The sequence below is a fragment of the Xenopus laevis genome, chromosome 8S (genome assembly GCF_017654675.1).
Source record: "Xenopus laevis strain J_2021 chromosome 8S, Xenopus_laevis_v10.1, whole genome shotgun sequence".
Classification (NCBI taxonomy): domain Eukaryota; kingdom Metazoa; phylum Chordata; class Amphibia; order Anura; family Pipidae; genus Xenopus; species Xenopus laevis.
The window spans coordinates 26,392,849-26,420,737 of NC_054386.1; the positions used below are offsets into that span (position 1 = coordinate 26,392,849).

Here is a 27,889-nt window from a genome sequence, read left to right on the forward strand (position 1 = left end):
GGGAATTCCTGGCGGTACCAATTGTCGGCGCTAAGTGCCTGAGGAGTAGACGGAGTGAGGAGAATCCCCCGCTGCCATTGATCTCTCACAGCATCGCCGGTACCGGAGCAGGGTCCCATGATGAATTACCTGCGGCGCCGCCTGTCGGACAGTAACTTCATGGCCAACCTGCCCAATGGCTATATGAGCGACCTGCAGCGCCCGGACCCGCCCGCCCCTCCGCCCCCGGGACCCCAGGGGCCCCCTCCTCCCGCCCGCCCCTCCTCCCGCCGCCGTCTCCCCCGAACCCCCCAGCTCTGGCGGCTTCTTCTCTTCCCTTTCTAACGCCGTGAAACAGACCACCGCGGCCCTCAGCGAGCAGGTCTCCACCGCCACCGGGGGCGGCCCTGGCCTCAAGGGCAGCAAAGTCCTCCTCGTCATCGATGAACCGCACAGCGACTGGTAAGTGCCCCGGGCCATATGCGCCTCTCCTCACACAGCAATCTGGGACTGGGAGCAGGGCAGCCTATGCTGCAGAGGCACCTCGTCATGTGATCTGTGTGATTGACACCTGCCCATCGATCCCATGATGCACTGTGGCTCCTCTCACTTGGCTCAAGGTGCCCCGCGCCCTCACACTGGCACATTCTGTCTCCGTTATATTCTCTCAGCTTTACACGGAGGACGGTGCTGAGACATTGCCAGACACACCCACAGCAGCGACACAGCTGCTGCTCACTTAACATTCCTCAGCCAAGGATGGGGGGCTCACAATCACTGGCAGGGACAGATAGGGGCCCACAGTCACTCATATTTACAGGGGTGCTGCTACCACGAGTTGAGTATCCCCCTCAGGTGGCAGCAGCTCCTTAGTTAGTCTCTCCTTGTGACTTTAAGAGCCTGTCATTAAACTGGAAATTAGTCTCCTGTAGTTCAGAGAGCACAATTGTGATGTGCCCCCACCCCCCCCCCCTGGACCTGTCCATGAGCAGAAAAGATAATCAAGGGGGGAAGCATTGCAGAAGCAGCATCAGGCAGCAAGAGGCATAGAATCAACCCTGCAGATTGGGGTAGCAGTCAAACAGGGGGCATAGGTGCTGTTGTTGCGAGGGAGAAGTGGGTATGGGGCACATGTCGGTGTGCTGTGCCTCCTAGAGACAGTGATGCAACTCGAGCAGAAGAGAGAAGAGTGCACGGCTGATACACAGTTTAGCATCAGCTCTCTCATCATCATCATTACTCACACTCCTTTATTTTCCCTTTACAATAAAGGCACCAAATTCTCCCCTTTTTTCATTTAAATGTGACTGTGTCTTGATCTGTGGCTCTCCCTTGGCCCGGTCATTGTTAGGCAGCGTTATAAAATCCTGCCCACCCTCATTCATCATACTTATTCTTTGTAGATTTCAGACTGGCACTTATTCTTTGTTTTGTGCTCTTTGCAGGGGGAAGCTGTTTAAGGGGAAGAGAGTCAGTGGAGAATACGATATAAAAGTGGAACAGGTAAAGGGCTAATAGCCCCTCCTCTGTGTAGTACTGTGCCCTCCCTGTGTATAGTTCTCTGCTCTCCCTGTGTATAGTGCTCTGCTCTCCCTGTGTACAGTGCTTTGTTCTCCCTGTGTATAGTGCTCTGCTCCCCCTGTGTGTTGTGCTCTGCTCTCCCTGTGTATAGTGCTCTGCTCTCCCTGTGTACAGTGCTTTGCTCTCCCTGTGTATAGTGCTCTGCTCTCTCTGTGTATTGTGCTCTGCTCTCCCTATGTGTTTTGCTCTGCTCTCTCTGTGTATAGTGCTCTGCTCTCCCTTTGTAGTGTGCTCTTCTCTCTCTGTGTATAGTGCTAGGCTCTCTCTGTGTATAGTTCGCTGCTCTCCCTGTGTATAGTTCTCTGCTGTCCCTGTGTATAGTGCTCTGCTCTCCGTGTGTATTGTGCTCTGCTGTCCCTGTGTATATTGTTCTGCTCTCCCTATGTATAGTTCTCTGCTGTCCCTGTCTGTGTATAGTGCTCTGCTCTTCGTGTGTATGGTGCTGTGCTCTCCCTGTGCTTTGTGGTCTGCTTTGTGTATATTGCTCTGCTCTCGCTGTGTATAGTGCTCTGCTCTCCATGTGTAAAGTGCTCTGCTCTCCCTGTGTATAGTGCTCTGCTCTTCCTGTGTATTGTGCTCTGCTGTCCATGTGTATAGTGCTCTGCTCTCCCTGTGTATAGTGTTCTGCTCTTCCTGTGTATAGTGCTGGGCTGTGTCCCTGGCCCCATGCATTACAGTATATGCTGGTCTATTGGGAGTGCACAGACTGTTCTGGTTCTTTGCAGGCTGAGTTCTGTGACCTGAATCTGGTGGCGCACAGTAATGGCAGCTTTTCTGTGGACCTGGAGGTTCTGAGGAATGGGGTGAAGGTTGTGAGGTAAGGAATTATGGTGCAGGGGTTTAGGAGTTGTGGAATGTGCAGGGGGGGGCAGCCCATTGGTGCATTATATGGAGTCAGACCCATCAGGGAAATTTCCTATTGGATGATCCATGTCATTGATTGGCCGTGTGCCCTTCCCTCCACAGTTTATGGTGGGTACAGTAGGTGTGGGTTACACAGAAGCCCAATGGAAGTGTGGCATATAGATGGGTACAGTAGGCCTGGGTTACACACAGAAGCCCAATGGAAGGGTGGCATATAGATGGGTACAGTAGGCCTGGGTAACACACAGAAGCCCAATGGAAGGGTTGTATATAGATGGGTACAGTAGGCCTGAGTTACACACAGAAGCCCAATGAAAGGGTGGCATATAGATGGGTACAGTAGGCATGGTTACACACAGAAGCCCAATAGAAGAGTGGCATATAGATGGGTACAGTAGGCGTGGTTACACTCAGAAGCCCAATAGAAGGGTGGCATATAGATGTGTACAGTAGGTGCGGTTACACACGGAAGCCCAATGGAAGGATGGCATATAGATGGGTACAGTAGGTGCGGTTACACACAGAAGCCCAATGGAAGTGTGGCATATAGATGTGTACAGTAGGTGCGGTTACACACAGAAGCCCAATGGAACATTGGAAGGGTGGCATATAGATGGGTACAGTAGGCCTCGGTTACACACAGAATCCCAAAGGAAGGGTGGCATATAGATGGGTACAGTAGGCACAGTTACACATAGAAGCCCAATGGAAGGGTGCATATAGATGGGTACAGTAGGCGTGGTTACACACAGAAGCCCAATGGAAGGGTGGCATATAGATGTGTACAATAGGTGCGGTTACAGACGGAAGCCCAATGGAAGGGTGGCATACAGATGGGTACATTAGGTGCGGTTACACACAGAAGCCCAATGGAAGAGTGACATATAGATGGGTACAGTAGGCTTTGTTACACACAGAAGCCCAATGGAAGGGTGGCAAATAGATGGGTACAGTAGGTGCGGTTACACACAGCAGCCCAATGGAAGGGTGGCATATAGATGGGTACAGTAGGCATGGTTACACATAGAAGCCCAATGGAAGGGTGGCATATAGATGGGTACAGTAGGCCTGGGTTACACACAGAAGCCCAATGGAAGGGTGGCATATAGATGGGTACAGTAGGCCTGGGTTACACACAGAAGCCCAATGGAAGGGTGGCATATAGATGGGTACAGTAGGCGCAGTTACACATAGAAGCCCAATGGAAGGGTGGCATATAGATGGGTACAGGAGGCGTGGTTACACACAGAAGCCCAATGGAAGGATGGCATATAGATGTGTACAATAGGTGCGGTTACACACAGAAGCCCAATGGAAGGGTGGCATATAGATGGGTACAGTAGGCCTGGGTTACACACAGAAGCCCAATGAAAGGGTGGCATATAGATGGGTACAGTAGGCACAGTTACACATAGAAGCCCAATGGAAGGGTGCATATAGATGGGTACAGTAGGCGTGGTTACACACAGAAGCCCAATGGAAGGGTGGCATATAGATGTGTACAATAGGTGCGGTTACAGACGGAAGCCCAATGGAAGGGTGGCATACAGATGGGTACATTAGGTGCGGTTACACACAGAAGCCCAATGGAAGAGTGACATATAGATGGGTACAGTAGGCTTTGTTACACACAGAAGCCCAATGGAAGGGTGGCAAATAGATGGGTACAGTAGGTGCGGTTACACACAGCAGCCCAATGGAAGGGTGGCATATAGATGGGTACAGTAGGCATGGTTACACATAGAAGCCCAATGGAAGGGTGGCATATAGATGGGTACAGTAGGCCTGGGTTACACACACAGAAGCCCAATGGAAGGGTGGCATATAGATGGGTACAGTAGGCGCAGTTACACATAGAAGCCCAATGGAAGGGTGGCATATAGATGGGTACAGGAGGCGTGGTTACACACAGAAGCCCAATGGAAGGATGGCATATAGATGTGTACAATAGGTGCGGTTACACACAGAAGCCCAATGGAAGGGTGGCATATAGATGGGTACAGTAGGCCTGGGTTACACACAGAAGCCCAATGAAAGGGTGGCATATAGATGGGTACAGTAGGTGCGGTTACATACGGAAGCCCAATGGAAGGGTGGCATAAAGATGGGTACAGTAGGTGCGGTTACACACAGAAGCCCAATGGAAGGGTGGCATATAGATGTGTACAGTAGGTGCGGTTACACACAGAAGCCCAATGGAAGGGTGGCAAATAGATGGGTACAGTAGGTGCGGTTACACACAGAAGCCCAATGGAAGGGTGGCATATAGATGGGTACAGTAGGCATGGTTACACATAGAAGCCAAATGGAAGGGTGGCATATAGATGGTGCAGTAGGCCTGGGTTACACACAGAAGCCCAATGGAAGGGTGGCATATAGATGGGTACAGTAGGCCTGGGTTACACACAGAAGCCCAATGGAAGGGTGGCATATAGATGGGTACAGTAGGCACGGTTACACATAGAAGCCCAATGGAAGGGTGGCATATAGATGGGTACAGTAGGCGTGGTTACAAATAGAAGCCCAATGGAAGGGTGGCATATAGATGGGTACAGTAGGTGCGGTTACACAGGGAAGCCCAATGGAAGGGTGGCATATAGATGGGTACAGTAGGCGTGGTTACACACAGAAGCCCAATGGAAGGTTGGCATATAGATGGGTACAGTAGGTGCGGTTACACACAGAAGCCCAATGGAAGGGTGGCATATAGATGGGTACAGTAGGTGCGGTTACACAGGGAAGCCCAATGGAAGGGTGGCATATAGATAGGTACAGTAGGCGTGGTTACACACAGAAGCCCAATGGAAGGGTGGCATATAGATGGGTACAGTAGGCGTGGTTACACATAGAAGCCCAATGGAAGGGTGGCATATAGATGGGTACAGTAGGTGCGGTTACACAGGGAAGCCCAATGGAAGGGTGGCATATAGATGGGTACAGTAGGCCTGGGTTACACACAGAAGCCCAATGGAAGGGTGGCATATAGATGGGTACAGTAGGCACGGTTACACATAGAAGCCCAATGGAAGGGTGGCATATAGATGGGTACAGTAGGCCTGGGTTACACACAGAAGCCCAATGGAAGGGTGGCATATAGATGGGTACAGTAGGCACGGTTACACATAGAAGCCCAATGGAAGGGTGGCATATAGATGGGTACAGTAGGCGTGGTTACACATAGAAGCCCAATGGAAGGTTGGCATATAGATGGGTACAATAGGTGCGGTTACACATGGAAGCCCAATGGAAGGGTGGCATATAGATGGGTTCAGTAGGCGTGGTTAAACACAGAAGCCCAATGGAAGGGTGGCATATAGATGGGTACAGTAGGCCCGGTTACACACAGAAGCCCAATGGAAGGGTGGCATATAGATGGGTACAGTAGGTCTGGGTTACACACAGAAGCCCAATGGAAGTATGGCATATAGATGGGTACAATAGGCCTGGGTTACACACAGAAGCCCAATGGAAGGGTGGCATATAGATGGGTACAGTAGGCCTGGGTTACATACAGAAGCCCACTGGGTCCCATGCCTCAGTTCTTCCTCCCTGATTCACCCCAACTACGTGAGGCTTCTGGGGACTGTGATATAAATGAGAGGTGTGTGAGTTTGGTCACTATATCAGTGAGCTGTGTACCCCCATACATCCGTATGATTATTGGGGGATTAGAAAAGTGGGGCAGGCGTGTCCCTAGAGACAGATGTCAGTACCGGAAGTGTATCTCAACCAAGGCTTAGTTGGATCCACCAGGGAAGGTGATTGGCATGAGCCTTGGCATTACAATGGGATCGTTGCTGGATTAACACAGAACCCAATGTTTTCAGGCAAGTCCCCCCCATTCGTTCTAGTTCGAAACATACAAATTGGAGGGGAATCCATAGGGGAGATCCCCTAACTTCCCCTTTACTAATAATAAATAAGCATTGTATGCGAGGGCGGCACCCTGGGCAATGCCCTGTGGGGGTGCTCTGAATCCACTCTCCTGTTCTATAGTGAAACAGTAACGGAGCACTGATACACTCACAATTAATTTGTCATTAAACTGCAACTCCCACAATTGATCTGATATCTAAGGTTAGCCAGGGCACTGGGACTGGTAGTTTACCTGCTGTGGGGGCTGCCATCCAGCTGATCCAGCTAAAAATGTCATCTGACACTACAGTTAAAACCAGAAACCTGTATTTTTTCCCTGGCTAAAGAGGCACCCCCCTTCCTTGAAAAAATCTACTGTATCTGCCAGCACAAGGGTTTCTGGGAAAGTAATAGTCCTTCCTGTCCACTGATAGGTCATTGAAGCCAGACTTTGTGCTGATTCGCCAGCACGCCTTCAGCATGGCACGGAACGGAGACTTCCGCAGCTTGGTCATTGGGCTGCAGTATGCTGGGGTGCCCAGCCTTAACTCCCTGCATTCTGTCTACAACTTCTGTGACAAACCTTGGGTGGTGAGTATACAGGAGCCCGTGAGTCAAGTTATTTAGTCACTGTATCTGTGTGTTGGGCAAGTGCCCTACAGTGCCAGTTATTCCTGTATCTAAATATAGTGCCACTGAGTTTCCTGTTACCTCACTTGTTTGCCACCAGATTCCTTTAAACCATATACACAGCATGGGTATAATGCCCAGAATACACAGCGTGGGTATAATGCCCAGACTACACAGCGTGGGTATAATGCCCAGAATGCACAGCGTGGGTATAATGCCCAGAATGCACAGCATGGGTATAATGCCCAGAATGCACAGCGTGGGTATAATGCCCAGAATACACAGCGTGGGTATAATGCCCAGAATGCACAGCGTGGGTATAATGACCAGAATGCACAGCGTGGGTATAATGCCCAGAATGCACAGCGTGGGTATAATGCCCAGAATGCACAGTGTGGGTATAATGCCCAGAATATATACTGTATATAGGGTTAGGGTGAAGGGGTTTATAGGGTGAGTGAATCCTGAGTAATAATTTGTTTCCTTCTCTTTCCAGTTCTCCCAGTTGGTGCGATTACACAAGAAGCTGGGGCCGGAGGAGTTCCCTCTCATTGAGCAAACCTATTACCCCAACCATAAGGAGATGGTAAGTCACTGGGGGGTACTGAGTTCCCTGAGTGGCGTCTGCCCTCTGACTAGACCCCCCCTCCCCGCTGCAGCCATGGAATGTGTGCTCATAAAACTCCCATAGGAAGCTCATGTTATGCTGGCTTGTATGGAAGGAATGGGGTACCCAGTATTAGCTCCCTTCTGTTGTTATTCCATATGAATAGCATTTACATATTGGAGACAGTGTACAAAAAACATAAAAAGACATTTATTTCCCCCGGTATAAAGGGAACATGCATTCAAATGTACAAAACACTTCCCCTTCCTTCCATCATCCCCTGTGACCCCCCCCCCCAGTAGATTACTCTTCCTTGGTTGCCGAAATTGCCTTTTTATTCCTAGCAGCGATGGCGCTGGGTTTCTGAGACTCCCATGTGCACAAACCGTTGCCCTGGTCAACACAGGCCATGTATTTGGATTGTGCCCCATTGAGAGGCTCCTGCCAGTGCACCAGTACATCGGTCCAAAGGCACTGGCTATCAGATTCCAGGGAGCAGGTACCACTGTAGCAGGGGACAATCTGCAGGAGGGAGAAAAGAGCCATCAGCACATGGGCACTTTCTGTAATGGGACCATCAGCCAATGGCAGCAACTCCTTCCAGTGGAAACAATGCCCATTTGTAGTACCAGCCCTAGACACTAGGGGGTAGCTATGCAGGTCAAAAACAGAATGACCCAACTGCATGACAGAGTTACAGGGGAGGCTCGTTCCTAATGGGACCAGTGGGCAAAGCAAGTCAGAGACAATATAAGGAAAGGGAAATTACTCGTCTGCCCCTTGCCAGGTGAGCAGTCTGGAAATGAGATGTGTAGTGGGGCATAATGGGATTTGCTCAACCCTTTCAGTGCTAGTCTGGGCCAATCAGAGGGCACAAAGCTGCTTTTGGCCTAATGCAAAGTAACATTATATGGGCTGATGAGTGCTCTTGTATTGGGGTCCGGGACTTAGTTTGGGAGAGGTGTGCGGCCCCTTTGCTACTTACATTACAGGAACAGGCCTTGCGGTACACCTCCTGGAAGCCCCTCTTCTGAGCGGCGGATAGTGAGGCCCAAGGAACAATGAAGTTACACTGGTCGATTTCCAATTTACCATTCACCACGTGCCCTGGGCATTAGCAATAAAGAGAATGGCATTAGGGAGCTGGGCAGCATTGATGCCAATGTCAATAGAGTTCAGTTGTGCATAGGACATCTCATCACTGGCACTGAAAATCACCCATTAACCCCTTCCTACTGAATCTGGTACCAACACCCCCTCATAATGTCTGCTAGATCCATGTAGGGTGACAGTCGCTGCTTACTGTAACAATAGGCATGGTGCCCAGCAGGTTGTATCTGTACAAAACCACCCCATTCCATATGGGCCATCACCTGTAATGAGGTAGTCCTGCCCCCCCATTCTACTCCGCTCCCAGTGCCGCATTCCTAACATCATAGTGCTTGGGTGTTAGAGAGCGATAACAAGCTCAGCACTGAGGTAGGCTTGTCCCCCCTTCCTCCTCCCCTCTCTCTGTGCCACATCCCTAACAGCATAGTGCTTGGGTGTAATAGAGTGAGGAGAAGCTCAATAATGAAGTAGGCCTGCCTCCCCCATCCTCCTCCACTCCCTGTGCCACATCCCTAACAACAGAGTGCTTGGGTGTTAGAGAGCGAGGACAAGCTCAGTAATGAGATAGGCCTGTCCCCCCACTCTCCTCCCTTTCCTGTACCACAGCCCTAACAGCATAGTGATTGGGTGTTAGAGAGTGAGGACAAGCTCAGTAGAGAGACTCACCTGTAATAAGGAAGGTCTGGCTCTTGTTGGAAATGTGATGTTCAAAGCCGCACATGCTTTCCATTAATGGGGTGCTCAGAAATTGTATGTCGTCCATTCCATCAGGGGCCTTAAAGATCTAGAGAATAAGAATGTATTAGGGGGGAGTGGAGGAGCCATATGGCAGCAAGAGAACTTGCGAGGGGGGGGGGCAGTTACCTTAGTAGTTTTGATCTCATACTTCACTCTGCCCTGCTCTTGTGTCTTGTGCTGGGTCTTTCCAATAAATCTCCCTTGAATAACTGTGGAGAGACAGAGGGGTGAGCAGGAAGCCCCCACATTCCCCATAATCTCTGTATATAGCTCCACCCATTCCCATGCACCAATAAGAATGAACAAAGCACAACCCTGGCTATAGTGAGCAGCATGCAGTTCTATGTGTACATCACTAACACTATCTGTGTGTGGCCCCGGGCCCGTAGCTGGCTTTGGGGCGGGGCAGCTTTATTATAAGATGGGAATTTCCTGATGAATTTCCTTCATCTATAAATAAGTGGGAGAACTGGTTTACTGTTTGTGTCACAGCATTGCTCCATGTCGCACTCCGTCACAGCCCTGTAGTTCACACCTACGTGCCAAATATTCTCTTTTCCACAGCAGGACCCCCAGCAGCCATCCTGAGCACTTTCTCCTCCATTCAGTGGCTACTGCTCCGGTGCCCCTGCCCTTACTGAGTAGCCATTGGTAGTGGCGTTTGGCTCTCCTCAGCTCTTTGTCATTAGTAAGAATGGGAGGGGCTTAATTCCGCCTTAAGGAAAGTATGTGCCTTGCTGATACCCAAAAAAAAGCGATAACACTCACCAAAATCTGCGCTGCAGTAAGCAGCCTGGGGGTGCCTTCGGCCACAGCTGCACCCCCACACGTCCTGGCCAAGGCACCCCAGAACCAGCAAAACCACAAGACACAACATGATTCCAAACTGCAGGAGGAAAAACAGGAGAGTAGTTACAAGTGCAGGGGTTAAACAGTCCTGTACGGGCAGGTGTGGGAATCGATTGTAAGCTCTGGGTGCAAGCTCTTATGCAGAAGGTACTGTGTGTGTGCACTAGGATAGCAGGAGTGGGAATAGAATGTAAGCTCTCGGTGCAAGCTTCTGTATAAGTAGGTGCTTGTGTTAAGGCAGCAAGGTGACTGGAAATAGATTGTTAGCTGTTAATCCAAGTATGTACAGTAATGGAGCAGGTAGGGTAGATTGCTAGCTTTTGGCACAAGCTCAGAGCATCTGATTACCTGATGGCTGGGCAGTCCGTCTGTCTGTGACTCTCACAAGTACAGCTGTTGTCTGTGCAGCTCTGGAATTTAAAGCTCTTCTTGGCCCCTCCCTGCCATGATGTGATCGGCTCAGGGCCCAGGGCGTCTTTTATTAGTCAGAGATTTCAAAACACGAAGAAAAGGAAGTGGCTGGAAATAATAATAAGATTTACCACCGGGGAAAGCAGTAGCACTGATGCAACCCTCCTGCCATTCAGCCCTAATCATCCCATTTCTATTCCATCATTCCTTAGTATATTCCCTCATTTCCATTTCTAATATATATATATATATTATATATATGTAGATACAGGGGTTAGGGACATAGAGACAGGTTGGGGGTTAGGGACATAGAGAAAAGGAGTAGTAGAGATAGGGGTTGGGGGTTAGGGACATAGAGAAAGGGAGTAAGGGACATAGAGAAAGGGAGTAGTAGAGACAGGGGCTGGGGTTTACGGACACAGAGAAAGGAAGTAGTAGAGACAGGTTGGGGGTTAGGGACTTAGAGAAAGGGAGTAGTAGAGTTAGGGGTTGGGGGTTAGGGACATAGAGAAAGGGAGTAGTAGAGACAGGGTCTGGGGGTTAGGGACATAGAGAAAGGGAGTAGTAGAGACAGGGGCTGGGGTTTAGGGACACAGAGAAAGGAAGTAGTAGAGACAGGGGTTGGGGGTTAGGGACATAGAGAAAGGGAATAGCTGAGACAGGGGTTGGGGTTAGGGACATAGAGCAAGGGAGTAGTAGAGAAAGGGCCTGGGGGTTAGGGACATAGAGAAAGGGAATAGTGGAGACAGGGTTTGGGGGCTAGGGACATAGAGAAAGAGAGTATTAGAGACAGGGGTTGGGGGTAAGGGCCATGGAGGAAGGGAGTAGAGACAGGGGTTGGGAGTTAGGGACATAGAGAAAGGGAGTAGTAGAGACGGGTTGGGGGTTAGGGACAAAGAGAAAGGGAGTAGTAGTGACAGGGTTTGGGGGTTAAAGACATAGAGAAATGGAGTAGTAGAGACAGGGGTTGAGGGTTAGGGATATAGAGAAAGGGAGTAGTAGAGACAGGGGTTGGGGGTTAGGGATATAGAGAAAGGGAGTAGTAGAGACAGGGGTTGGGGGTTAGGGACAAAGAGAAAGGGAGTAGTAGTGACAGGGTTTGGGGGTTAAAGACATAGAGAAATGGAGTAGTAGAGACAGGGGTTGAGGGTTAGGGATATAGAGAAAGGGAGTAGTAGAGACAGGGGTTGGGGGTTAGGGATATAGAGAAAGGGAGTAGTAGAGACAGGGGTTGGGGGTTAGGGACATAGAGAAACGGAGTAGTAGAGACAAGGGTTGGGGGTTAGGGCCATAGAGAAAGGGAGTAGTAGAGACAGGGGTTGGGGGTTAGGGACAAAGAGAAAGGGAGTAGTAGTGACAGGGTTTGGGGGTTAAAGACTTAGAGAAAGGGAGTAGTAGAGACAGGAGTTGAGGGTTAGGGATATAGAGAAAGGGAGTAGTAGAGACAGGGGTTGGGGTTAGGGATATAGAGAAAGGGAGTAGTAGAGACAGGGGTTGGGGGTTAGGGACATAGAGAAACGGAGTAGTAGAGACAAGGGTTGGGGGTTAGGGCCATAGAGAAAGGGAGTAGTAGAGACAGGGGTTGGGGGTTAGAGAAAAGGAGTAGTAGAGACAGGGGTTGGGTGTTAGGGACATAGAGAAAGGGAGTAGTAGTGATAGGGGTTGGGGGTTAGGGTCATAGAGAAAGGGAGTAGTAAAGACGGTGTTGGGGGTTAGGGTCATAGAGAAAGGGAGTAGTAGAGACAGGGGTTGGGGGTTAGGGACATAGAGAAAGAGAGTAGTAGAGACAGGTGTTGGGGGTAAGGGCCATGGAGGAAGGGAGTAGTAGAGACTAGGGATGCACTGAATCCAGGATTCAGTTCAGGATTCGGCCTTTTTCAGCAGGATTTGGATTCGGCTGAATCCTTGTGCCTGGCCATACCGAATCCAATCCTAATTTGCATATGTAAATTAGGGGCGGGTAGGGAAATCACTTGACTTTTCGCCACAAAAGAAGAATTGTTTCCACTTTTTCCTTTCCTGCCCCTAATTTGCATATGTAAATTAGGATTCGGTTCGATATTCGGACGAATCTTTCACCAAGGATTGGGGGATTCGGCCAAATCCCAAATAGTGGATTTGGTGCATCCCTAGTAGAGACAGGGGTTGGGGGTAAGGAACATAGAGAAAGAGAGTAGTAGAGACAGGGGTTGGGGGTTAGGGTCATAGAGAAAGGGAGTAGTAGAGACAGGTTGGGGGTTAGGGATATAGAGAAAGAGAGTAGTAGAGACAGGGGTTGGGGGTTACGGACATAGAGAAAGGGAGTAGTTGAAACAGAGGTTGGGGGTAAGGACCATGGAGGAAGGGAGCTGGGAGTTACTTGTGTTAGCACTGGTTGAAGACAAGGTCATGGTGGGAGCAGGGTAGGGGTGAGACTGGGGGGTAGTTACGTGGGTTTGACTCTTCTGCATCTCAGTGACGTTGCTACTGACATTGTTACCAGTAAATCTGCAAACCTTACCGGAGTCATTTCCTGGGCTTTCCCTGCACCCTTTCGCCCCACATGCACCCTCTCCCCCCCATACACCCACTCACACTATCTCTTATGTGTATGGCAAGCGAGATGCCCAAACACAGCAGCTCCCTGACACCTGCATGGGGCAGTACAGGGCTGATTGCGGCAGAGAGGGGGCCCCCCAGGTGAGAGACATGCAAGCGAACAGGGCTGTGTGAATGGGAGAGGGGGCTGCAATGGTGGAAGTGGCACACATGTGGCACAATCTGTATTACGTCACTAGGTGTTTAAGGCAAACAAAGGAAAGTTGTGTAAGTGATTTAGGGAAAGTAACGTGAGGGTTTAGTGTAAGGGAAGGGGCCCATAGGAGTTGTGGGGATTGTGGGAAGTGCAAGGCTTTAGTAATGGGATAAAAATAAAACTGTGGTGAATCTGGTGCTGACTCACTGGCCAGAAAGGTGGAATGATCTGGAATGGGCTGGGGGGAGGCAGACACGTTCATTTGCTCCTGACACTTCTCATCCCTTGTGTTTCCATGAGCTAAGCCACCACAACCCTCAGGAATCCTGCCCCCCCCTAAATCTGCCCCCTCCTGAACTCCTGCCCCGCACCAACCCAAATCTGCCCCCTCTTGCACTACTACCTGGCACCAACCCAAATCTGCCCCTTCTGCCTGACACCAACCCAAATCTGCAAGAGCAGAGGTGCCTCTCCTTCAATGCATTGTACCCCTTGTTTGTGCCTAATCCACTGATTGGAATTGGGGATCAGAGCTGACAGGGAGGTCTTATGATATGGGGAGGTGGCACCCCCTGGTTATACAGGCTGGGAGCCTGCCCAATGATCTGAGAGACATAACACAAAGTGCAGGGGGGAGGGGATTTACTGGAAGCTGAAAGTGAGAGTCGCCACATTGCTCAACAGTGGGAAAGTTCTTGGGAATGATACAAGTGCTCCTCAATACATTCCCTGCTGCAGCCTAGGCTCACGTCACTGCTAAAACTACCCCACACACTCTCACTTCTGTCAGAATGTCATAGGGACCTTAGATTGGAAGCTCACTGGGGCAGGGACTGATGGGAATGTGATATGGCCCTTAGATTAGAAGCTCACTGGGGCAGGGACTGATGGGAATGTGATAGGAACATTAGATTGTAAACTCACTGGGGCAGGGACAGATGTGAATGTGATAGGGACATTAGATTGTAAGCTCACTGGGGCAGGGACTGAAGAGAATGTGATAGGGACATTAAATTGTAAGCTCACTGGGGTTGTTAAGGGATGTGACTGTGACCAGTGACGGTGGGACAGGGGCAATGGTTGCATGGGAACTGGGGCAGGAGGCCAGTGGGGGCGGTGCACATGGCTCAGGCGCTAGGGGCGGAGACTGAGGTTGCTATGATAGAGATGAGGGGCAGTGAGTGCCATGGGGATGGAAGAAACAAGCAATTCTGTTTGTATGAAGCCTGTGGTGCAATTCCTGCCTGTGTGTTTCCCCCATGTGTCATTGTGTAAGACACTGTAATGACACTAATCACACGAGAGAGAGAAACCACAGGAGTCTGACAGACGCTCAGGGCTTAGTGACAGCATTGAGGGGCCCCCACCCCACTTTCCTGTATTTCCACATAAGCACTTCCCTGCCCAATGTCACTTCAACTCCACGACACTCCATTACCTCATCCCCTGCACTGCTGGCTCTGACTTACTCCCCTATACTCCCCCATGCACTGTAGGAAATCCTGCTACTTATCTCTCTGGAAAATGGGGGAACTGCACAATCATATCACATCCCCTTGTGTCTTAGTTATGTCTTAGTGCTGTGCACCCCAACATGGACCAGGCCTGTATGGGACAATATTGGGGAGCAGACATGAGTCCTGTCTTAACCCTAATGCACCTTATCTGTTACAGCTCACCGCATCCAAGTTCCCGGTCGTGATCAAAATGGGACACGCACATTCAGGAATGGGTAAGGTAAGTTAGGGGTCGGGGTTCACATCGGTCATTTGTCAAGTGCAAGGTCAGAGGGTCACCTACAGCAAGTGTGAGTCAGGCCCATACACTGGGGCAATTGCACAACTCCCTGCAACTTCTCTTTCTACTCCCAGTCTGTCCCAAATCTTGATCAGCTTCTTGTAGAGCTCAGCACTGTGCTCTTTCCTCATCCCTGGGGGTTATTAGGTGGGCAGAGGGCAAACTGTCTCACTAAGGTCACAGAGTCAGGGAACTACCACTTAGACCCCTTGCCTCCTATACTAAATAGTGCTCTTGTGCCCTATTCAGGGCCCCCTATACTAAATAGTGGTCTTGCCCCCTATATGAAATAGTGCTCTTGTCCCCTATTCAGGGCCCCTTAAACTAAAAAGTGCTCTTGCCCCCTATACTAAATAGTGCTCTTGCCCTCTATTCAGGGCCTCTTATACTAAATAAGGGACTTTCACCCTATTCAGGTCCCCCTATACAAAATAGTGCTCTTGCCCCCTATTCAGGGTCCCCTATACAAAATAGTGGTCTTGCCCCCTATTCAGGTCCCCCTATACAAAATAGTGCTCTTGCCCCCTATTCAGGGCCCCCTATACTAAATAGTGCTCTTGCCCCTGGTCAGGGCCTCATACTAGAAAGTGCTCTTGCCCCCTATTCAGGGCCTCATACTAGATAGTGCTCTTGCCCCCTATTCAGGGCCTCATACTAGATAGTGCTCTTGCCCCCTATTCAGGGATTCTTATACTACATAATGCTCTTGCCCCCTATTCATGGCCTCATAATAGATAGTGCTCTTGCCCCCTATTCAGGGCCCCCTATACAAAATAGTGCTCTGCCCCCTATACAAAATAGTGCTCTTGCCCCCTATTCAGGGCCCCTATACTAAATAGTGATCTTGCCCCTATTCAGGGCCCTCTATACTAAATAGTTCTCTTGCCCCCTATTCAGGGCACTCTATACGAAATAGTGCTCTTGCCCCTATTCAGGGCCCCCTTATACTAAATAGTGCTCTTGCCCCCATTCAGGGTTAAAATGTAACCCATTATGCCATTTATTCATGTGAATCTGTTGGTGGACTCCCCTGTTTGCCCGCTCTGATGGTATTAGGTTTCTCCTCCCAGGTGAAGGTGGACAATCAGTATGACTTCCAGGACATAGCGAGCGTGGTGGCGCTGACCAAGACCTACGCAACGTCAGAGCCGTTCATAGACTCCAAGTACGACGTGCGCATCCAGAAGATTGGGAGCAACTACAAGGCCTACATGTGAGCAACCGCACAATACATTCTGTCTGCCGGGGCTGCGCAGCCTTCCTGTAATTAGAGCCTAGGAAAATAAACACTGCCTGAGCTTTGCAACTTTCCCTGGGTGGGATCATCCTGCCGGCAGCTGTGGGAATGCACAAGAACCACCTTGGAACAACATGCTGATCTCTAGGAACTCACACAGGCATACAGTCATCCACTCCCAGACTATGGGGCACCTCATGTCCTGGGGATCCATGACTCCCCTAATTACTGTGTTGTTTTCAGTAACCCCAAATAAGATCCTCCCCTCATCCACATAACCTCACAGATTACAGAAGCACTTAAATCTGCCTCTAGAACACATTGGTTCCAAGAAGATCCTTTAAAATATACAGGGACAGAACTTGATGGAACTTGTTCAACCCATAACAGTCCTGCAGGACCACCCTCCTGTACGGAAGAACCCATCTCATTTGTGGCCACCTAGATCAATATCACTCACGGTATTCACCAATGTGGCGTTGACAGTAGGCCAAGATGGAGACAGTAGGGCAAGATAGAGACAGTAGGACGAGATGGAGACAGTAGGGCAAGTTGGAGACGGTAGAACAAGTTGGAGAAGGTAGGGCAAGATGGATACAGTAGGATAAAATTGAGCTAATAGGGCAAGATAGAGACAGTAGGGCAAGATAGAGACAGTAGGGCAAGTTGGAGACAGTAGGGCAAGTTGGAGACAGTAGGACAAGGTGGAGACAGTAGGGCAAGATGGAGACAGTAGGGCAAGATAGAGACAGTAGCACAAGTTGGAGACAGTAGCACAAGTTGGAGACAGTAGGGCAAGCCAGAGACAGTTTGGCAAGATGGAGACTGTAGGGCACGATGGAGACAGTAGTGCAAGATGGAGACAGTAGGACAAGATGGAGATAGTAGGGCAAGATGGAGACAGTAGGGAAAGATTGAGACAGTAGAACAAGGTGGAGACAGTAGAACAAGATGGACAGAGTAGGACAAGATTGAGACAGTAGGACAAGATGGAGACAGTAGGAGAAGATAGACAGAGTAGGACAAGATAGACAGAGTAGGACAAGATGGAGACAGTAGGACAAGATGGAGACAGTAGGGCAAGATGGAGACAGTAGGACAAGGTGGAGACAGTAGTACAAGATGGACAGAGTAGGGCAAGATGAAGACAGTAGGACAAGATGGAGACAGTAGGATGAAGTGGAAACAGTAGGACAAGATGGAGACAGGAGGACAAGATGGACAGAGTGGGACAAGATGGAGACAGTAGGACAAGATGGACAGAGTAGGACAAGATGGACAGAGTAAGACAAGATGGAGACAGTAGGCAAGATGGAGACAGTAGGACAAGGTGGAGACAATAGGACAAGATGGACAGAGTAGGACAAGATGGACAGAGTAAGACAAGATGTAGACAGTAGGCAAGATGGAGACAGTAGGGCAACATGGAGACAGTAGGACAAGATGAACAGAGTAGGACAAGATGGAGACAGTATGACAAGATGAAGACAGTAGGACAAGGTGGAGACAGTAGGACAAGATGGACAGAGTAGGGCAAGATGGAGACAGTAGGCAAGATGGAGACAGTAGGACAAGATGGAGACAGTAGGACGAGGTGGAGACAGTAGGACAAGATGGAGACAGGAGGACAAGATGGACAGAGTGGGACAAGATGGAGACAGTAGGACAAGGTGGAGACAGTAGGACAAGATGGACAGAGTAGGACAAGATGAAGACAGTAGGACAAGATGGAGACAGTAGGTCAAGGTGGAGACAGTAGGACAAGATGGAGACAGTTGGTCAAGATGGACAGAGTGGGACACGATGGAGACAATAGGACAAGATGGAGATAGTAGGACAAGATGGAGACAGTAGGACAAGATGGAGACAGTAGTGCAAGATAGACAGAGTAGAACAAGATGGAGTCAGTAGGGCAAGATAGAGATAGTAGGGCAAGTTGGAGACGGTAGAACAAGATGGACAGAGTAGGACAAGATTGAGACAGTAGGACAAGATGGAGACAGTAAGAGAAGATAGACAGAGTAGGAAAAGATAGACAGAGTAGGACAAGATTTAGACAGTAGGACAAGATGGAGACAGTAGGGCAAAATGGAGACAGTAGGACAAGATGAACAGAGTAGGACAAGATGGAGAGAGTATGACAAGATGGAGACAGTAGGACAAGGTGGAGACAGTAGGACAAGATGGACAGAGTAGGGCAAGATGGAGACAGTAGGCAAGATGGAGACAGTAGGACAAAATTAAGACAATAGTACAAGATGGACAGAGTAGGGCAAGAAGAAGACAGTAGGACAAGATGGAGACAGTAGGACGAGGTGGAGGCAGTAGGACAAGATGGAGACAGGAGGACAAGATGGACAGAGTGGGACAAGATGGAGACAGTAGGACAAGGTGGGGACAGTAGGACAAGATGGACAGAGTAGGACAAGATGGAAAGAGTAAGACAAGATGGAGACAATAGGCAAGATGGAGACAGTAGGACAAGTTGGAGACAGTAGTACAAGATGGACAGAGTAGGACTAGATGAAGACAGTAGGACAAGATGGAGACAGTAGGTCAAGGTGGAGACAGTAGGACAAGATGGAGACAGTAGGTCAAGATGGACAGAGTGGGACACGATGGAGACAATAGGACAAGATGGAGACAGTAGGACAAGATGGAGACAGTAGGCAAGATGGAGACAGTAGGACAAGGTGGAGACAGTAGTGCAAGATAGACAGAGTAGAACAAGATGGAGTCAGTAGTACAAGATGGAGTCAGTAGGGCAAGATGGAGACAGTAGGACAGGGTGGAGACAGTAGGACAAGATGGAGACAGTAGAACAAGGTGGAGACAGTAGGACAAGATGGAGACAGTAGGACAAGATGGACAGAGTGGGACAAGATGGAGACAGTAGGACAAGGTGGAGACAGTAGGACAAGATGGACAGAGTAGGACAAGATGGACGGAGTAAGACAAGATGGAGACAGTAGGACAAGATGGACAGAGTAGGACAAGATGGACAGAGTAGGACAAAGTGGAGACAGTAGGGCAAGTTGGAGACAGTAGGGCAAGTTGGAGACAGTAGGGCAAGTTGGAGACAGTAGGACAAGGTGGAGACAGTAGGGCAAGATGGAGACAGTAGGGGAAGATAGAGACAGTAGCGCAAGTTGGAGACAGAAGGGCAAGCCAGAGACAGTATGGAAAGATGGAGACAGTAGGGCACGATGGAGACAGTAGTGCAAGATGGAGACAGTAGGACAAGATGGAGATAGTAGGGCAAGATGGAGACAGTAGGACAAAATTGAGCTAATAGGGCAAGATGGAGACAGTAAGGCAAGATAGAGACAGTAGGGCAAGTTGGAGACAGTAGGGCAAGTTGGAGACAGTAGGACAAGGTGGAGACAGTAGGGCAAGATGGAGACAGTAGGGGAAGATAGAGACAGTAGCGCAAGTTGGAGACAGTAGGGCAAGCCAGAGACAGTATGGAAAGATGGAGACTGTAGGGCACGATGGAGACAGTAGTGCAAGATGGAGACAGTAGGACAAGATGGAGATAGTAGGGCAAGATGGAGACAGTAGGAAAAGATGGAGACAGTAGAACAAGGTGGAGACAGTAGAACAAGATGGACAGAGTAGGACAAGATTGAGACAGTAGGAGAAGATGGAGACAGTAAGAGAAGATAGACAGAGTAGGAAAAGATAGACAGAGTAGGACAAGATGGAGACAGTAGGACAAGATGGAGACAGTAGGGCAAAATGGAGACAGTAGGACAAGATGAACAGAGTAGGACAAGATGGAGAGAGTATGACAAGATGGAGACAGTAGGACAAGGTGGAGACAGAAGGACAAGATGGACAGAGTAGGGCAAGATGGAGACAGTAGGCAAGATGGAGACAGTAGGACAAAATGGAGACAGTAGTACAAGATGGACAGAGTAGGGCAAGAAGAAGACAGTAGGACAAGATGGAGACAGTAGGACGAGGTGGAGGCAGTAGGACAAGATGGAGACAGGAGGACAAGATGGACACAGTGGGACAAGATGGAGACAGTAGGACAAGGTGGAGACAGTAGGACAAGATGGACAGAGTAGGACAAGATGGAAAGAGTAAGACAAGATGGAGACAGTAGGCAAGATGGAGACAGTAGGACAAGTTGGAGACAGTAGTACAAGATGGACAGAGTAGGACTAGATGAAGACAGTAGGACAAGATGGAGACAGTAGGTCAAGGTGGAGACAGTAGGTCAAGATGGACAGAGTGGGACACGATGGAGACAATAGGACAAGATGGAGACAGTAGGACAAGATGGAGACAGTAGGCAAGATGGAGACAGTAGGACAAGGTGGAGACAGTAGTGCAAGATAGACAGAGTAGAACAAGATGGAGTCAGTAGTACAAGATGGACAAAGTAGGGCAAGATGGAGACAGTAGGACAGGGTGGAGACAGTAGGACAAGATGGAGACAGTAGAACAAGGTGGAGACAGTAGGACAAGATGGAGACAGTAGGACAAGATGGACAGAGTGGGACAAGATGGAGACAGTAGGACAAGGTGGAGACAGTAGAACAAGAAGAAGACAGTAGGAAAAGATGGAGCCAGTAGGACAAGATGGAGACAGTATGACAAGGTGGAGACAGTAGGACAAGATGGACAGAGTAGGACAAGATGGAGGCAGTAGGACAAGATGGAGACAGTAGGCAAGATAGAGACAGCAGGACAAGGTGGAGACAGTAGTACAAGATGGACAGAGTAGGACAAGATGGCGACAGTAGGCAAGATGGATACAGTAGTACAAGATGGAGACAGTAGGACAGGGTGGAGACAGTAGGACAAGATTGACAGAGTAGGACAAGATGGAGAGAGAAGGACAAGATGGACAGAGTAGGACAAGGCAGAGACAGTAGGACAAGGTGGAGACAGTAGGACAATGTGGAGCCAGTAGAACAAGATGGACAGAGTAAAACAAGATGGAGACAGTAGGACAAGATGGAGACAGTAGGCAAGATGGAGACAGCAGAACAAGATGGAGACAGTAGGACAAGATGGACAGATTAGGACAAGATGGAGACAGTAGGACAAAATGGAGACAGTATGACAAGTTGGAGACAGTAAGGACAAGGTGGAGACAGTAGTACAAGATGGACAGAGTGGGACACGATGGAGAAAGTAGGACAAAAATGGAGACAGTAGGACAAGATGGACAGAGTAGGACAAGATGGAGACAGTAGGACAAGATAGAGACAGTAGGACAAGAAGAAGACAGTAGGACAAGATGGAGACAGTAGGACAAGATGGAGACAGTAGGACAAGATGGATAGAGTAGGACAAGATGTGGATCTATGGCATTTCTAGCCTTTATGCTGACTTGTTTTGAGGTTTTCCATGAAGGTTTATACGGAGGGTTGGGCGAGTGTGACTCCAGCTAAGGAGTAGTCTATAATCTGGATTTACAGTGAGGAGGAGACATATGCCAGAGCTCCCTCCTGTGTGTAGTAATGGCGGATGGGCAGAATCTTCTCTCTCGCCCGTATGAATTATACTTACACCCCTGAGTCACACTCTCTATCCAGTGGATCTGGTTCTACAGCTTCAGTCGAATCACTAAGTCATACAACGGCTATTATTTACTTTTCATTCTTTAGTTTTTATAGTTTAACATTATTTGCCTTGTTATTCTGTTGCTTTTCAGTTTTGAAATGGGGGTCACTGACCCGGCAGCAAAAAGAAAAAAATGCTTTGTGGGGCTACAACGTTATTGTTATTGCTACTTTTTGTTACTCGTTATTCTACTCAGGCCTCTCCTATTCATATTACAGTTTGTTTTTCAAACCACTGTCTGGTTGCTAGGACAATTTGGACCCTAGCAACTGCAAACTGTAGAGCCACTAAACAAAAAGCAAAATAAGTGAAAAACAACAGATAATGAATAAGGAAGACCAATTGCAAATTTTCTGAGGATATTGTTCATCATAGGAAAGGTTGATGCAAAGCTGAACAAATCCTGCAGGGGGGTGGAGTTACCAGTAACACAAGTTTATTCTCCCCGACACACACAGGAGAACCTCCATTTCAGGGAACTGGAAGACCAACACTGGGTCAGCCATGCTGGAGCAGATTGCTGTGTCAGATAGGTGAGACTACAGGTGCACTATTATGGAAGGGGTGGGCTGGTTATATAATACAAGCCTAATGTCTTTGTCTATCAGGTACAAGCTGTGGGTCGACACTTGTGCTGACATTTTTGGGGGGCTGGACATCTGCGCTGTGGAAGCACTTCATGGGAAAGATGGACGGGACCATATCATTGAGGTAGGGGTAGGCTGGGGTGCCGCAATATTAACCAGAGGGCCACTCTCTTTATTTCCATCTACTCTCAACCACCATTATAGGAGAACCTCCTTGTTCCTCTGCACCTCACCCATCATGTGTCATGTCACTCTCTTCCCTTTCTTTCTCTGTCCCAACCCTTCAGACAGCACACGTACCCCTAATTACCCTTTCTTTGCCCCACCCTTCCTCCCTGTCTGTCCTTCTGGCAGATGGTTGTGGGCCTCCTCTTCCTCCAATAAAGTCAAAGTAAACTTTGTCTTCTCGTCAGTATACAAATACACAGTGAGACGTAGAAAACTTCTCTTTTCCAAATGCGATGATCATCCCCTTTCCCCTTATGTGCCCCCTATTAGGTGGTTGGCTCCTCTATGCCTCTGATTGGAGAGCAGCAGGAGGAGGACAAGCAGCTGATAGCAGACTTGGTTGTGTCCAGGATGTCCCAGAATCTGCAGTGCAGTCCATCCCTGAATCGCCCTACCCATGGCACCCAGCCTCAGGTAACAGAGTGCAAAGGCTCCTCTCCTCTCTCACATCCAACTGCTGTGCCTTCCCTAATATTCACCTTTCTCTCTGCTCCATTTCAGGCGCAGGTTGTTCACTCCAAATCCGCGACTCCCATTCAGCAGCAGCAGCAACAGCCTCAGAGACTCCCTCCTCAAGGTGAGGTCTGCTAAGCATTGTGGGTATGACATACAGAAGGGCATTTGCCCCCCCCCACCATACACATCAGATTTACAAAACAATCAGTGCAGCTGCAAGTGAACCCCGCTCTGTAGTGTGTATACAGAACTCAAGTTCCCACTAGGAACCTCTATTTTCAAGTATAGAGCTCTGATTTGCTGTACTTCCTGCTTCTGGGCTTCTCTATTTCCCATGGTCAGACAGAAACCTACCCCTGGGTAAGTGAATCCAATCTCCCCTAGCACTTACCCAGGTATAGAGCTCTGATTCTCTGTATTCCTGCTCCTGGGCTGCTCTATTTCCCATTTTCAGACAGGAACCTCCCCCTGGGTAAGTGAATCCAATATCCCCCAGTACTTACCCAGGTACAGAGCTCTGATTCTCTGTACTTCCTGCTCCTGGGCTGCTCTCTTTCCCATGGTCAGACAGGAACCTCCCCATGGGTAAGTGAATCCAATCTCCCCCAGTACTTACCCAGGTACAGAGCTCTGATTCTCTGTACTTCCGGCTCCTTGGCTGCTCTATTTCCCATGACTGATTTTTAAATAATAATTACAAATATTTATCCAAGACTTTTGTGTTTATCTTTTCTTATAGGGGGTCCTCAAGCAACCCAAGGTCCATTGCGCCAGGGTCCACCCCCCCAGCAACGACCCCCACCACAGGGTCAGCAGGTCCAGGGTCTAAGTCCTCAGCCTTCTGCACATCCACCAAATCTACCCAGTCCAGGGGCCCAGCAACGCCAAATTCCCCCTCAACAGCAGCCCCAGCAGGTGCGACCCCAGCAGCAGCCTTCGCCCCGCCAGTCCCAGTCCCCTCAGCGGCAGCCAAGTCCACAATGGCCACAGTCACCTCAAAGGCAACAGCAAGGTCCACCTATGCCAACTGGCCCCAAGCCAATGGGAGTTCAGCCTGGGCAGCCGCGGCAGCCCGGTCCTCCAAGACAGCCAATCCCTGCAGGGCCTCAGCAGAAGCCGTTACCACCAGCCAGCCAGCAGCAGCCACCACAACAGGGCATCCGCCAACCAATGCAGCAGCCACCTCTTCAGCAGCGCCAGTCTGTTCCTGGAGTGCCACCACAACAGCAGCAGCCTCCACAGCGACCAATGACTCAGCAGCCCCGACCTAATCCCCAGGGACCCGGGCAAGCTTCCTCCCGCCCTGGAGGGCCACAAAAGCCGCAAGTGGCTCAGAAGCCGGGTGTCGAGCTGCCCCCACCCCAGTCGCAGCTCAAGTAAGAGCCCTGGCGGTTCTGGGTGGGCCATACAGGTTTCCGGTTCCTATACTTCCTTCTGCATCCCGGTCTGTTGCATGTTGCCTGTGGCAGTTACACTGGATTTACTTTATCTCTCCATGTGCCAAGACCATGGGGGTCCCTAGGGGGCACCAGCTGATCATTAAGATTCATTGGCTGCTCTCACACGCCCACCATTGTCTTGGTTACCAGGGTGACAATATAATTCCAGTCTGGAGTGCTACCGAGCTGCCAAGAATATTTGCTGTGAATGAAAAGTACAATGATAACGATGGTGATGCATGACTTTAACTGTTCATTATTTCTCTCCCACCCCTTCTTTATGTTCCTCCTTTATCATCTCTTCTCCAACGTAACCGCCTCACCCCTGGTCCTGTTTGGCATCCTTCGCAATTGTGCTGCCATGTGCTTGGGTTGTGCATGTTCTGCTCCATCTGTCTTGTGCCCCCACAAACCTCTGGTGCCCGTGTCTCATGTCACCGCTCCCCACTATGGCACCTCTTCTCCTCCTTCTACACAAACATCTCACCGGATGTTGGCTCTTTACCCACTTACAATCCCACGTCATCCCTTCCATCTTGTGCCCCCCTTGCACCCCAATTCATTTGCCTCCACCAGTAAGTCCCAGTCCCTCACCAACTCCTTCACCCTTGCAGACACGCAGGCTCCTCGCTCCAACCTTAGCCAAGATGAAGCAAAAGCCGAAACGATCCGCAACCTGAGGAAATCCTTTGCCAGTCTCTTCTCTGACTAATGGAGGGGTCGCCGGAACCTCACTTGTACCCTTTTCCCACTTCATGCCCCCCCTTAAGCCCCGTGGCTTTGTGTATGAACTGTTCCCTTGCCCCCTGTGACACATATGCACGGCTTCTTGTGCTGGTGCCACACAATATGGACACGTGGATATGGGAACAAAAGAGAGAGAAATCTGTATAAAGAGGAACGTGACATATTTCTACGCTCTATAGACAGGTCCTTATTGGTGCTGGTACATTCCCCAGTGCAGCATGACACATGCTGGTTGTTGTGCCCCAGTCAGTGGTGTCATTGTGGCTTGGTGTTGCTAGTGGAGTAGTTCAACGTGTGCGTTTGTGAGTCTTTGCCATTGCGCTCTCATATCGTAACACCCTCCTTTCCAGGCCGTATCTCAGTTGTGGCCCATCGCCATTGTCATGTTCCTTCTGCTTAGATTACATTCCTGGCCTGGCACCCATCTCTCCCACGCCTCAGCACCCTCATAAATTTTGTTGTCAAGCAAAGCTTGGGGTTATTTGCCAGCACGGCTAATGTTTCTGATGAACCTTGTGTTGCCATGGACTAGTTTTGTGTGCCAGTAAATGTGTTGTGTGTGTAACCCCAGCTTGCCAGTGTATGGTGTAACATTGCCACAAATTTGTTGGTGCCCCCCATAGCAAACTATTCTTCTAAGTATTACCAGTCATTTATTTCACCACGTCAGCCCCCCCCCCACACATTGTCAAGGAACTGGAGGAGAAACGAGTATATAGCTTGTCTGTAAATGTGTGAAAATGTGCCCCCTCCCGGGTAACATAACCCTTATTTGTCCAAAGAAATAAACAATCTGCCAACAAAACTGCCGCCTGATCTTTATCTGAAGTATAACCCTGGGCCAGTTGGGAATCCGCAGCCTGTTGGCTTGTGTGTGGGGCCCTTTAGGCCAATATCTATCAGACATGAATACACATGTGCACACACATTCGCTGCTGATTCCTTTCAAACATCCAGCCAGCAGGTAAGTACTGCGGATTGCCCCCAACCCCCAGATATTTCATTCAGTTCGTGCCAACGTTGGTTTGGGGCTATAACCTGCGCATGACTTCAGCCCTTCTGCAACTTTCTGATCACACTGATCATTTGTTTCACTATGAAAATATCATCAAATAATAGGGTCAGAACAATCCCAGCCCCCCAAGCGCCATTTCTTCCATTCCCAGAAAACTGAACAGTATTGGAATTAGCCATCAGATCCTGGTCATCCTGCAGAATGTGACACCCTCCAGCCACACAAACACACACCAGCCAAACACACACAGGTAGTGGAAACCAGACAAGTCTGTGTTAGTGGGAAAATGATTTCACTCCCTGCCTTATAAATGTGGCTACGGGATCCTTTGCCTGTTACCACACCCAGAACAGCTACAGAATTCCTTTGCCACAAGAACATCCAAGTGCAAAAATCACATTCCCCTGGCAGCCCCACTTTATTAAATATAATCACATCCACTGTGTGCCCTGCAGAACTTATACACAAACAGGGACCCTCTGCTGCCAATTCCTATAGACATTTACCCCACTTCCTCTATTTGTCTATTAGAGGGACATTAAGAGAATTGAAAAATCATACCATACCATTGCCAGGAAATATATAGGGTTCCTATCTGACCATGGGAAAGAGAGCATCCCAGGAGCAGCAAGTACAGAGAATCAGAGCTCTGTACCTGGGTAAGTACTGGGGGAGATTGGATTCACTTACCCAGGGAGAGGTTCCTGTCTGACCATGGGAAAGAGAACAGCCCAGGAGCAGGAAGTACAGATAATCAGAGCTCTGTAGTACTGGGGGAGATTGGATTCACTTACCTCAGGGGGAGGTTTCTGTCTGATCATGGGAAAGAGAGCAGCCCAGGAGCAGGAACTGCAGAGAATCAGAGCGTCCATGGGCGGATTTTCATTAAGGCTAGGGAAGGCTAAGCCTCCCAAACCTACAGTATTTGACATGTAAATCTAAAAAAACCTGCTCTGTTGCTGACTGCCACTGGCCCTTTAAACAGCAGTAGAAAGCGCATGTCCTGCCTCTAGACGGATGCTGTAGTAACCAGCTGCACACTGATTGGCTCTTACTGCTTGCAGATTGCCCAATCAGAGTACAGCTGTCTTTACAGACATCAAAATTATCCAATCAGCTACAGAAGTAGGCGGGGCTAAGGAAACTTTACAGACAGGAGGCACCATCCAATGTAAAGACAGATGAGAGGGACCTGCACGGTTTGCTACAAACTAAGAGAATATTTATAGTGATTTCCAGAACACTGACAGGTACAATATACATTCTGAGGTCACCTACAGCAGCTGCTGTTCCAGTCCCTGTCACCCTTGTGCTAGTGATGGATTAAACCGTTCCTTTTTTATGGTTTTCTTTTTAGTTTTTCTTACAGTTCTTTTATTTTGTTCATTATATGAGTTCACGTGGAGCCCCCATACAAATATATTATCCTGAGGATCATGTACATA

The 27,889-nt window shown here is 49.3% G+C and overlaps 2 protein-coding genes across 2 annotated transcripts; one reads left to right on the forward strand and one right to left on the reverse strand.

Annotated features, from left to right (window-relative positions):
• Positions 1-26,234, forward strand: syn1.S (synapsin I S homeolog). Its single transcript, NM_001094281.1, is given in 13 exon segments — positions 1-255; positions 257-441; positions 1,425-1,482; positions 2,286-2,377; positions 6,714-6,870; positions 7,406-7,495; positions 15,033-15,095; positions 16,226-16,368; positions 22,431-22,505; positions 22,581-22,683; positions 23,058-23,201; positions 23,289-23,364; positions 23,983-26,234. Coding segments are annotated over 13 exon segments (1,965 nt in total). The 5' UTR covers positions 1-117; the 3' UTR covers positions 24,624-26,234.
• Positions 7,705-10,714, reverse strand: timp-1.S (tissue inhibitor of metalloproteinase-1 S homeolog). The gene is made up of 6 exons (XM_018232476.2): positions 10,562-10,714; positions 10,133-10,250; positions 9,491-9,573; positions 9,293-9,410; positions 8,502-8,623; positions 7,705-8,038 (listed from the first exon to the last, which is right to left on the reverse strand). The coding sequence occupies exons 2-6, from the start codon at positions 10,239-10,241 to the stop codon at positions 7,820-7,822; spliced, it is 651 nt and encodes a 216-aa protein (XP_018087965.1). The 5' UTR covers positions 10,242-10,250; positions 10,562-10,714; the 3' UTR covers positions 7,705-7,819.
• Positions 26,235-27,889: the final 1,655 nt, after the last annotated feature.